General features: G+C 47.5%; 1 protein-coding gene across 1 annotated transcript in view; it reads left to right on the top strand.

Annotated features, from left to right (window-relative positions):
- SLC9A4 (solute carrier family 9 member A4) overlaps positions 1 to 12,090 on the top strand; it is a 40,895-nt gene extending 28,805 nt beyond the window's left edge. Inside the window, exons 8-12 of the mRNA XM_074354531.1 lie at positions 519 to 680; positions 6,100 to 6,196; positions 10,145 to 10,276; positions 10,988 to 11,075; positions 11,550 to 12,090. Coding sequence (XP_074210632.1) covers positions 519 to 680; positions 6,100 to 6,196; positions 10,145 to 10,276; positions 10,988 to 11,075; positions 11,550 to 11,905 — 835 coding nt within the window. The 3' untranslated portion in view covers positions 11,906 to 12,090. The remainder of the gene's footprint in view (positions 1 to 518; positions 681 to 6,099; positions 6,197 to 10,144; positions 10,277 to 10,987; positions 11,076 to 11,549) is intronic.
- Positions 12,091 to 13,124: the final 1,034 nt, after the last annotated feature.

Below are 13,124 nucleotides of genomic sequence, written 5' to 3'. Positions count from 1 at the left end.
TCTCCCCGCAGCCCCGCCTGATTGGCAGGGTGCAAAACGATCTCCAGCATAATGGGCACAACTACTGCAGCTACCCGGCCGTTTACACTTACTGGGTTCTGGCTGGACAGGCCAGCATGAGTGTAAGCGCAGCTGTCACTGTTACGAGCTGTTAGACCGGGACACGTGTTCACAAGCTCCAGCCCCCTTATTTCTCCTCTGACAGTGGGAGCTGGCCTGGCCGGGCCTCCCCTGCTCCCTACTTAATGCACAGTTTTCGCCCTGATTACAGCTTGTCCCTTCCTTTTGTTTGGTTGATTTTCAATGTATTCAGGCCACTAGGGCGTCATTTTTTTATTTAAAAAAATACATACATTCTATGATTTTTTTTTAATGGGTTCCAAGTCTAATAATTCCAGGCACAGTCCTGGTGTTTTTCAGAATAAAGTTAAGTGGTAGTTTGTTTTAAGAAAAATACACTCTTACGTAACATGTACAGAGGTGAAAGATTTCCAAAATGTTGGTTTTCATTTCTTTAGGTTTAAGAAGTTCGATCATAAGTATTTGCGGAAAATCCTAATCCGAAAGAACCTGCCCAAATCGAGCATTGTTTCCTTGTACAAGAAGCTGGAAGTGAAACAAGCCATCGAGATGGCCGAGACTGGGGTTCTGAGTTCTGCAGGCTTTTCCGTCCCCCGTCCGTAAGTCACACTTGCCCCTTGATCTCGACTGTCACCGTCAGAATTACAAGGGGCACTAAAATCCACTGTTCTGTTTAAAGATAATACCAGCAGTGAAGGGACAGATATATGACAAAGGAAAAAATTTAAAAATATGATCCAAATCTTGGCATTTTGCGGCTGGGTCCATACTCAATCTGTTTCACCTCGTTTCTGAAAATTTCCTTCTGGTAGAATTACCTACTATAGTTGAATGACATCTGTCCTCAGGAGGGAGGGGCAAGTGAGTGTATGGAACGTTTATAGCCTATTTTACAAGTCTTTTTCTGGCTCGTCCTATTCGACACGTCTGCCCTTTAACCCCGGCTCATTTGGTTGGTTCTGTAATCCTACCCTTGCCTTTCTCCCATAAGTCAGTTCTCTCCCTGCCTCGCGTGAAGAGAGACCAGGTTGGCATCCTGCAATGCTGACTTGGACTTGGGGATGGGGTGTGGTGATGGGTGGGCTGTCTGAAGAGGAGGCGGCGTTTGTAACTGCGTCTAAGGTAAAACTGTGTGTAGTTGTGAGATTGCCTGAGCTGTGTGAGACCAGCTTGGCATAGGAGCAGAGGGGACTGGCTTCCTGTGGAGCAGAGGGCCCTCGGGAGTTGGCGAAGAGGTGGGGTGCAGGGAGGGGTAGGACCAGTGTCTACACCCATCACTACAAGATGATTCCTTTGAAGCCTGATGCTTCCATTGGAACATTTGGAAACCAGTTGTCCCAAGAGCTGGCAGAACATTTTCTAAAGCTGCTTTAACTCTCTGCCACTTAACTAGAACCCCTTCAATGTCCTAAGAATTTATTCGCCCCCCCACTCCCCAAAGATGCCTAGTTTTCTTCCAAGAAGCAGTTTATGAATTAGAGGAATTAGTCACTATATATATACAGTGGTGAGTGGTCCATGAGTATTTGGTACCCAAAGCCGTGGGCGTGGGTGAGAGGCGTATGAACGAGGAGCTTCCTGAGGACAGGAATATACTTATATTTATATATATTTTTATATAAATATATATATATTTAGCATAAAGGGACACTCGCTCCTCCATCGTGGCCTCTTGAGAAGATCATGAGCTTCAGTGATCTCACGTTTGAAAAGCGCACTGAGAGAAGCACTAAGAGTAGATGGCCGTGAAGTTGTCACTGATGCCCGAGTGTTATTTCCCAGCCCTGACTTGCCAATGAGTCAGAAACACTGTCACCTTTCCTATGGGGGAAAAATCCCAGCCTGGGAAAAAAATCTAAAGTGTTGTCCCTGAGGGCATCTCCGCATAAACAGAAAGCTTTCTGCCTCATTTCTCAGTGGGGCTGTGTCTGCAGTTTGTTTGTTTGCTTTCTGGCTGCCCCTTAACGTGGCTTTAAGGAAGCTTCTGACACTCACACGGGATGTGCGAGCAAATACTTGTTGGTGATGCCGTGCTCAGCCACGTTAGAGCCGAGACAGAAAGTAAAACGGGGAATGTGATCTCTGCATTGACTTTCATTTTCTACCATATTGAATTCAAATCCCATGTCCCTTGATTACTGAACTTTTGGGCACCCCCTTCCCGAAGGTAGTGCCTCAGTTGCCTTCCTAGGTCCAGCCCCATTCCTCGGGCATCTGTTCTGTGCCATGGGGGAGAGGGGGCTGTGAAAGGAGACAGCCCCTGCCCACGGAGCTCACCCCCAGAGCAGGGTCATGGAGTTAATAAAATAGCTCCCCCCGACCCAGGACCACAAAGGCCAGGAGCCATGAGAGTGGCAGAGGGAACCTCACCTGGTCCCCAGGTGTTCGACCTGCTCACTGAAGGATGAATGGAGTGAACTCAGTGCTCAGCAGGAGGGCCGGACCTGGACGGGCCCAGGCAGTTTAGACCATTAGGAACTTCCCCAAATGTTTGCTTGCTAGTTAGGTGAGCACCGGGTCTAGGAATGCAAGGACGCTTATCTCAAATGAGAATCAGTCTCTCATGTGTTAAAACACATTTTGAATCTCTGTCTTGCATCGCCTTGGTTGCAAGCAGGAGCCCCAGCTCCTGACCTCAAGGCAGTTTCAAGCCAGCTTTCTCTGGAGGATGTCCTTGTGTTGAGTCAATTACTTTTCAGACATTTATTCAGAATTACTAAGAGAGCCTTCCAGGCTAGAGACATTTTTTTTTTCCTCCTATAACCAGGTAGTTCACTGAGGTAGGAGAGGGGATTTTTTAAACTGATGTTTAATACAAGTTTAGTATTTAAATCGCATTTATTTGATCTCATCAGAAAACTGTTGGACGTCAAGCAAAAAGGAATTCCTCTCTTAAGATCAAAGCAGCTAATTTTTTAAAAAACAAACCTTCATACAATAATAGGAAAAAGAAGTGTGCACTCAGCTCGCTCTTTGTTATTCTGTATGAGTTGGTAACAACAAGACGCACATACATTTTTTTCTTTAGAAGTTTAAACGATTGTTCTATGAGAGGTTCAGATTTCCAAACCCTGGGGCCTTCAGAACACTCCCTCTCTGACACACTGAGGTGATGCTGATTTCATGGACTTCCGTTGCTTTTACATATGTTATTTAATTTGACTTTTAGAACACCGCTGTGGAGGAGGTAGACTATGTCCTTGGATGATCATTTTAAATATGAGGCACCTCCTTTCACCAGTAAACAGTCAGTGCTTCGAAATGTCAGTGGGTAGACACTCGAGCTGATGAACAAATATTGGCTTAATTGTAAAGAGATATTAAACTATTTGTAATAAATGGATAGGCATAACACACTGCAGCTCTGCAATTTCAGAATATTGTATTTAACCCCCCCCCATAACTGTAATGTCATTTATAAAAGGACACGAATTAATTTATGGGCGTTTAAGAATTTTTGAATTGATCGCATGCTGGCAGGTACAAGGATACAGCCGTGCACTCTTACACCAAAGACTCTGCAATGAAGATTGCAATGCCATTTTCACATCCACGGTGGAGCCGTGCCCTGTGCGGGGCAGGGCCCACTCTCCACTTATCCTGCGTGTTGGTCATCTTGGTGAGCTTTCTCAGAAGACGCACGGTGGCCACACACAGAGGAGAACCACTGGGTACCACTGTTTACTTAGTGGGCCTTCCATCCGTCAGTCCAGCATACATTTCCTGGATTTCATCTATAAAGCTACTCAAAGAGGGTGGATGCATCTAAATGAATCAGGACCTATTTGATCCTATGGGAATGCATACCACAGCATGAATGTAGCGTCTACTAGATTTCTGTCGATCTTGCTGTGTTTAGAACTGAAACCTTTTATTACATGATTATAGCATCTGATTTAAAAAAAAAAAAAGGTTAAGAGAAATAGGAACCCTTCATTCAAATAGATTTTGATTCAGATTTTCCAGTTTGATTTTAATGACCACGAAGTTACTACGGGACTTATTTAAGGTGACAGAGACTTCCTTTATGGATAATGAGTGAGCATTCCCGTGACAAGTCTTTCAGGTTACAGTCTTTTGACCTGGAAGTTACTAATAGTCAGTTTTTCTAAGGACTGTATCTTTCCTGTGCTCATGGTATGATCTTTTCAGGGATGACTTTGCTAAGGAAAGATCAGGTGGGGAAGTCTGCCTATCACCCTGCCAAGTCAGTCATTCCTCCTTATAATTTTATAGCTGCAGCTTCTCAGCATGGGTCGGGGGGAGGCCATGCCTCTGCGTTCCTTGTGTGGCACGTCCAGCCAGCAGCCAGAATGGACTTTTAATTAAGTCTGGTCCTTCCCAAAGTGGCCAGTTATAAACTGGGGAGGGTTCCAAGTCAGATCTGCTCTCTCAGGTTGAACTCTACCATTTCCCTTACTGATGGGTTTTTCCTATGTGGTCACTTTATTATGAACACAGAAGTTAGAACTGTTTGATTAGCTGTTTCTGTTTAGCAATAGAGTCCTTCCACCATGATATGAAGGAATGTGTTCAGACTGTGGGAACGTGTGGGTGTATCTAAATCAGAACAAATTCTATTTGAAGGGCATTTAAACAGTTAGGTTGAAATAGCCCGATAATAATGTTTAAATCACTAAGGGTGGTCCGCGAATATCAGCGATGTTGACATTTTCTGCTCTGAGATATGGAAGCCGAGTTCAGTGATTCTGTAGCGAGGGCATTAGTCAGCCTACAGAGAGCATGGCTAAGTCAGTGCTGGCGCACTGTGATCTCCACCACGCAAGCCCTTAAACGTCTTTTACCAGCTGTATGTGACTTACAGAATAGCCTTGCTATTTATAGCGCTCTTGCTAATATTTGGGGGGAAAAGTACTTAAAAAGTGGCCTGTATTCGAACTAATAACTACTAGTCTCTGCGATCAACTATCCCAAGACCTTTGCAAGCAGATATTTGCACATCAGTGCACGTGTGCATTTCGAAGAGCTGCATCTAGAAAGGAAAAAAAAATCGCCACTCTGTGAAGGTTTATACCAAGATGTTAAGGGAGGTGGTGGTACTAAAATATGGGTTTATTTTCTGTACTTTGCTCTTTTCTGTTCTTATGTTCTGCAGTGAATACATATTAATTCATACGATACGTTTTTAGAAACTGCCACCACTAGGCTGCAATGATTGAAATCAAATATGTGCGTCACGTGAGAATTCTGCACATAGCGATGTCATGACTGAAATCCTCAGAGGACAATTGTGCATTGACTGCTAAACTGGCCATGACTTGGGTTTTGAGCCCTTTCGGGGGTGGGGGGTGGCTCTTGGTGAAGGAAGCCATGGGAGCTGGTCAGTGAGGAGGCAGCAAGCGGTCAACTGCTTCTAGAATCCCAGCGTGTCCAACGTCTCTGAGCTGGCCTGGTTTTCACAGTGGAAATGGTCCAAATTCTCCTTGTAAAATACGGTTTTTGTTTCTTACCATTATTATTTAACCAAAGATAAAATCCCTAAAGGGACAATTGCAAGATAAATGTACTCATGAAATTAAAGTACTGCATAGATTAGAGCTACTCAAAGTGTGAGGACTGGATGGTGGTGTCCCTGAGCCTTGAAGGAGGAGTCTTATTTCTGTTGAATCAAACTGTGAAACATTCGGTTTACACTCTGCAGTATCTTTTTCAAAATTTATTTTCTAATCATTGATTTTTAGTGGGTTTTTTCCCCCCAAAACATGTCTGTTCATACTCGATATGGAGGAAAAAAAATAACAGGTTTATCACCACTTTCAACCTTTTTTAAAAATGAGTTAGAATAATTCCTACATAAAAGCTAAAGGCAAAGGAACCATATTAAGTCAAGACACATGTGCTAATGTTTTCTATGAACTTACTAGGACGAAGGGAGGGTTATATAAAAACAGGGGTTCTGGAATTAGAAATCCTAAAAGTAGATTTATATTGATGCTTTTGTGGTCCTCTTGCCACGATGGAAGATTAATGCTTGGCTTCCCTCCATGATGTTTCCAGGGCCCAGAGGATACAGGAAACCAAAAGACTCTCCCCTGAAGATGTGAAGTCCATGAGGGACATTCTGACACACAACATGTACCAAGTCCGACAGAGGGTGTGTATAAAGGCTTGTCCCTATGCCTGTCCTCGGAACCAGTCCCTCGGGAATCAGTTCTTGGTCACTTTGTCCTCTCAAAGAATCCTTCTCGCTGAACAATTTCTCTCTGCTTAGTGTGGAGAACAGAAAGTTAATTGTTATGTTTCTGCGATGGAACTGGCACCGTGGTGCACAGAGAAATGCAAGTCCGGCTGCCGGCCCTAGGGGTCAGCCTGCCCCAGCCCTGCGGTCCCGGGCTCCCCAGAACCAGACAGAACCGGGCACGGACAAGTGGTGGAGCTCGCCCACCACGGGAGAAGGACGGCATCAGGCTGCCGGGGACAGCGGAGCTGTCGCCGCGCGATTGGCTGTAACAGAGCTCAGAAAACCGAGATGCTTTAATTAGGACACGGAAACTACAGTGTTGAAAGCCTAAAAGAAAAAGGACCCATTAGACATATTATTTTTCAGTTTTGGAAAAAGGTGTGGGAACTAGTCCAAAGTGTGCAGAAAGAACATTTCGGGGGAGTCCTCCTGGGCCTGATTGAATCAAATGGTGTTTAAACTTGGGTCCTCTAATTAGGAGGTATTTAAGTTTGAGGGGTCAATGGAACATTCTAGTTCCTGAGTAGGATTATAAGTGAATTCACTGTGAGGGTCTCGGTTTTTGTGACTATGTCATGGGACCCAAAAAATCATCTAATCAAAGGTCCCCATTCTCAAGAAGGAGACGCCAAGGTTGGCGGAGCTGTTTTATTTGACTTGTTTAAGGTCACAAACCAAATACAAGTTAAGCACCCGGGTCTTCCACCTGCCTCCCCGCTGATTTTTCCATGACTCCAGCCTCACACGACCCAGGGAAAGGGCCAGTTCTCCAGCTCGCGTTTCGGAAAGGTCAGTGATTAGGAGGCATGTGTCAGCAGAAGGTTCTGCACCTGCTGAAGGAACCCAGGTCAGCGTCAGTCACAGACGTTTCGAGTGAATCCGGCAGCTTTCAAATCGTTCCAAGTGAAAGTGTCTCAGTAAGACTAGCACGTTCTGCCTTGTATAAGTAGTTAGGAACGTCCTGGTTGAAGAATGCCGGTCAGCTGAGTGAGGACCAGAGCCCGAAGGTGCCTGGCACCCAGTCTCTCCCATGTTGGTGGAGGATGCCTTTAAGGAAAGTCCAGAAATAGAAATTCTGAGACTCTAACCCAGTCTACAATGAGGTTAACTGCCCAGTCTGTTTTTTTTTTTTTTTTTCTTTTCTGCAGATTTCCTGATAGTCATCTTTCTTCTTCTTTGCTAAACGCCTATTCAGTCTGCCCTCCAGGTTTCTCCCTTCTGACCTGTGCCGGCTTCTCCTTCCTTGTCCCCAGTGAGCCAGTAGGTCCTGGGAAGTCCCAGGGGGAGAACACACAATAACCGGAGGGGAGCGCCACCTCTGAGATGGCTTTTGCTTCCACTTCTGTTACTCAGGAGAGTGGGACTCACCAGTCCGGGCCTTTCTGTCTTTCCCTCTGCACCCTGTCTTTATGTAGGTCCTGGACCCCCTCTCCTCCGCCGTGATCCTCTTGCTCTCTTGAAGGGAAAAACCCTCCAAAGATGCAACCCAGAAGAACTGTCTGCCTGCTTCATTGCTAGCAGGAAATGTACACTTTTGATTGTCACAAAGGGTGACACCTACAGTCCTCTAGCCTGGGTGGTAGGTCACGAGGCCCCGCACGGTGTGGGTCGAGTGGTCGGGACATTTCTCAGTCCACATCTTGGAAGAGGCCACCCTGGGAGTCAGGAGTCACTTCAAGGCAAGGCTGGCAGGAGTGCAGGGTTCGATTCTGGGGGATCCTAATACCTGGTCCATCTGAAACGGTGCTGGTCCTACTGATCTGTTGTACCCGAGAGGGCTCCGGCCACTCTGGTTGGAAGCCACACTCCTCAACATGAGCAGTGGGAGGTCTTCCCTTGGGGGGAGGTTGAGGATTGACCTCTGGAGCTTCTCAGGAGGGCAGTCAGTGGAAGCCCTCAGGAACACGGTGGGGAGGGAGATTGAGAAACACTCTTCCTAAACTTACAAGTGAAGAAACGGGTCCCAACCCAGACCCAAGGTAAGTCAGAGACTGACGGGCAGTCCTAAATGATCGGTCTCACTCAGAATTTCTACGTACTTCTGAAACTTCAGTTTTCTTCAGCAAATATTAAACGCACATCTGGAATGCACACCTTTCTCCTGTAGAGCTGCGGTTTTAGCGGGAAATACAGGCGTGAAACAATCACCAGCTCCTTCACTGAAGGGCAGACGTGGAGGAAGGGGCGGGAAGATACTTGCATGTACAGGACCTGCCACCCCCCCGCAGACAGGCCCATCAGGCAGCTCATGGTGATGCGCCACGAGGCCCAGTGGAAGAAAAAAATGCCTAAATATTCCTTGAAGTATAGCCTCCCTTCAAGCTAAGGTGTGGGGAATTCCCACTAGCAATGCATAAACACACACACATACATATAGGTACATGTATGTGTAAACACACACGCACACACTGAATTTTATTTTGCATGAATTGAACATTGAGTTTTCCTTGGAATTTTAGATGCTTAATTTTTTAATGTTATGGTAGTGTCGTCTATAATTCTTAAGTATCTTTAAGAAGAATTTTTATTCTTGAATATCTCATTCTTTAATATTCTTTAATGGCAGCTTGCAGCATCCCCGAGATCATGTGCACCCCGCCTGAGAGACTCTTGGCCTGGAGGGTTGTCCCCAGATCTTCCTGCACCCCAGTCTCATCCTTTACCATACTTTGAATAAAGTGCTTCATTTTCCTATGATAACAGATTCCCAGCTCTACTCCTCTGGGGTCCCCTCTGACCTCCACCCCACGCTGCCTCACGGCTCTGTCTTTTCCCTCTTCCAGGAGCGAACGCCCACACGTCTTTCAACACTCAGCTCAGTGCAGCAGCGCACCTTCCCCCCTGGACCAAATAAGGTGCCTTCTGCCTGTACTCCAGCTCTCCCTGTGGACCCCGATTTCTTACTGCTTAACCTGCACACATAACAGTATGGGCTCATTTGTTTGACTCCAGCAGTAGGTTGTAAGCCTTTTGAAGACCATAATTTGTAATTTTTAAAGCCCTGTGCTTACCATGGCACACAGAGCAGTTGCTCTCTTGCCGTTGAACTGAAAACCCTTATTGAAGCATCCATGAACCCGCGTGACAGCGCCCGCAGCCCTGATCCTGCTACCCTGGGACCCGCTGACCCAGGGGAGACAGGATACTCGCATTGGTGAGAGAAGGGAGAAAGACATTCCAGTTAAGCTCTTTGCAGACACCTGAGGACCGATGTTGGTCTGTGGTTCCAAACAGATTTCCACTGGCCTGGGGAGGACAAGGGAGACATTTTTCATAAAACTAAGTTGATTCAGTTTGGAAAACTCTTTTCTTTCTCTGAGATGATGGCCTTTCTCCTGTGTTGACTAAGAGACGTCCTCTTTTTCGAACTGATGATGGTGATCCTAATCGGTTGATTATTCGAATGTATTGTGAATTGGCAAAATTTAAAAAGTAACCGGCATATAGAAATTTCCAAAGTAGTTTTGACATTTTCCTGACCCGTTAAATCTGAACACTCAGTAACCACTGGTCTAGAATAACAAACATGACCTGAGAAAGAAAGTGTGGGTGTGGGACAGCCGAAGTCCGTGGGTACCTCGGGGAGGCAGGGGTGGGTCACTGCGAGGGTCTCAGAGGGACAGTACAGATGGAGGACACTGCCGGGCGAGCCAGAGGCAGAGCTCTGTCCTGACGGGTGGACCCTGGCACACACTTTTCCTCCGGGGCCCCACCTTGCCCCTGTGACTGAGGCAGGAGCTCCGAGGACCTCCATGTGGCCTTTCTGCTCTGCTTGTCTGTGTGTCATCTCCCTGGTCTCCTGTGGCTGAAAGTTGTCCTGGAGAGGTCTGCACGTATTTGACGTCCCCTTTCTGTCCACAGACCTTGTCCTACAACAAATACAACCTCAAGCCCCAAACAAGCGAGAAGCAGGCTAAAGAGATTCTGATCCGCCGTCAGAACACCCTGAGGGAGAGCGTGAGGAAGGGCCACAGCCTGCCCTGGGGGAAGCCGGTAAGAGGGGGGCGGACTCACTGAGATCTGGCGACGACCCTCAGGCGACGACCAGCGGTATTTAAACAACCCAATGAAACCATGACCTTGTTGCCAGAGAAAGACAAAACTAAGGGGGCTCAGGACACCAGACACCTGCCTGTCTGGGTCCAGGGCATCTGTCCACAGGGTACGTGGCAGCAAGTCTGCCCCCCAGGTTGGGTCAGTGACTGAACGCACTCCCTGGGCTGGGAGGCCAGACCGGACCCATGGTGGCCAGGTACTGGGCCGTCCAGGGAAGCTTCTGTGGCTGGGGGCCCGGGCTCCAAGAAGCTCGTGTCTCTCCCAGGGAGGAATCTGTTCTTGCCAAGACTCCTGGGCCCTCTCTCCATCTCCTTGCTGTGCCTCTGAACTATTCCACCAGCGGCCCTGCAGTGCCGTCTTACTGGGACTTCTGGATGGAGCTCGGGTCTGGAGTGGACCCTCATCTCTTCCCTAATCTTAGTGGGGCTGTGGAGTCACTTGGAGAGGTGTCTATTTTATCACCGTCTATTTTATTTTAGGGGGAAAGGGAATCTGTTGAAGCCTGAAGCATTTCCCTCAAACTAAAGTGAGTGAGTCAGTGGTGCAAATGTGATGCTCCAGGGCGGGGCGTGTCCTCAGCTCCGCCCACCGTGGGTGGCACTCATCTGCGCAGCTAACTCTGCTTTTATGTCTACTTCTCACCCTCAGGCTGGGACCAAAAACATCCACTACCTCTCCTTCCCCTACAGCGATCCTCAGCCGGCAGGACGAGACGCCAGGGTTGCTGACTGCACAGGTAACCTGCGAGCCTGGCTTCTCCTTTCTGTAAAGACTCAGATTTTCAGGCTTGTGGGCCAGAAGGCAAAATCAGGATGGTCACGTGGGTACCTGTATGACAAGAAAAAGAGAAAATAAATGTTTTATTCATTGAATTCGGACCTTTAGCTATGAACACTGAAATTTGAAATGCATATAATTTTTACTTATCATGAGATATTCTTTTAATTTTTTACAGCCATTTAAAAATGTAACACTCATTCATAGCTCAGGGGCCATATAAAAAGGTGCGTTGGGGTGGGTCTACGTGGAGGCCATCATTCGTTGACCCCTGTCTTAGAGAAGCATGAAATGGCACTTTTTTGAAGTTGTTGGATTCACCCACGGCTTATAAATACTAGCAGAATTCTCCAAAGTTGGCTAAATTTTCCTAAAATAATTTCTCCAGATTTACTGACTGGATATTTCCTTCCATTTTGTCATCCTTTCCTAGGTAACAGTGACAGTGACTCAGAATTCCCATCCAGCCCGTTCTACACACCCCCCCGAACAGGGTGGCTTCAGGAAAGACGAGGGACCCAAGAAATAATCCCGATGAAGAGCTTGCCCAGAGGAGGGAAGCCGCCCAGCTTTGGTTCTCAAAGAAAGACGAGCAGAGACGAGCACGTGGGCGGGGGCGGGAGGGCGGCTTTAAGGCCCAAGCCGCTGTGTCACACGGTGCATGAGGAGCGTGACTCTGGGGAGGACAGTGAGGAGGGGGCCTCAGCAGGCGGGTCCCAATGGTCAGCTGAGCACCGACCCAGCCGGGGACACCACAGGTCCCACAGCCCTTTGCTCCGAAGAAAGTAGCGTCGTGGTCCCCGGGGATTATTCTGAGCACTGGGAGCAAACGGGCAGGTGCCGCCAGGTCCTAGCGGGCACACTTCGTAGATGAATTCGCTGCAAGCGATGGATGTCAGTCACCCCAGGATTATCCCCTAAGTGTGTCATTCATGTAATTTATTGAGATGCAAGCATGATCGGGCAGTAATTCCCTTCGACTCCATGCGTGTGTAACTTCTAATCAAGTTAGAACCAGGGGGAGCTTTGGAAACGACCTGGCCAGACCCCCCCCACCCCAACCGTGCTTACAAATGAGCACGCCTTGCCCGGGTCACAGGGTGAGTCCCTGCCTTCTCAGCTCGTTGTCCTCCATCCCAAGGGAATACATTCGGTTTTGATTTTGGTATGCACGATGCAATGATGACCTTTCCGGGGCGAGGTAAAATCTGTCATCACATTCCTGCATTTAATCAGTAGCAGTTGTAGACAGATGCAGTACACACTACAGGATGAATCTGGGGTCTTGCGGTCTGTTTTGTCACTGGAATGCTTATTTTAGAAACAAGCATTAGAAACGAAACAGCCATAAACACGCTTTAATAGCAACGACAAAAACCACAGGCATTTACTATATGTGCGTTTGTAGGGGGTGACATCTTTCTCTAGGGTCTGAGACTCATTTCCAGTTTAATTTTCCGCCTTCATCATCCCCTAGACTTGACCTTGAGCCTCACACGCCAGCTCGCCCGCTTTGTGCCTGACTTCCTTCCTCTCTCTTCCCCTTCTCTCTTTCTGGCCACCCACAGGTGAGCAAGACTTTATTAGTGCCACTGATTGTGCCACGTAAGTAATCCATAATCACCAGTTATCCAGGCAGCCCTTGTCACCTGCCGCAATCCCCAACTGATTTACCCCTGTGCGTCTTTAAGGGCCACGATCCGGCGCATCCCAGGAGTCCGCAGGCCTGACTTGATCCCCTTCCGTCTCGGGGCGCCCACGCCACGCTGCACGTGTCCCAGACAGAGCGCATCTGGGAGTTACACTTACACACGCGCTCACGAGCCTGCCGTGGCCTAAAGAACAAGGAGGGTGGTTTGTTCATTTAAAATCTCGTCCATTTATCCGTGGTGTTTCTTGTCTCTTGGCTCATCTTTTCCTATGTTTTTTGCTTTTATCAATTTGCTCTCCTAGACATTACAGGGCCTCGTACATACACGGCAGATTATCTATAAACATTACTGCAAGC

This window comes from Camelus bactrianus, chromosome 28 (genome assembly GCF_048773025.1).
Source record: "Camelus bactrianus isolate YW-2024 breed Bactrian camel chromosome 28, ASM4877302v1, whole genome shotgun sequence".
Taxonomy (NCBI): Eukaryota; Metazoa; Chordata; class Mammalia; order Artiodactyla; family Camelidae; genus Camelus; species Camelus bactrianus.
Note: the sequence above shows the minus strand (reverse complement) of the source record. Positions and strands in the feature narration are given on the sequence as shown.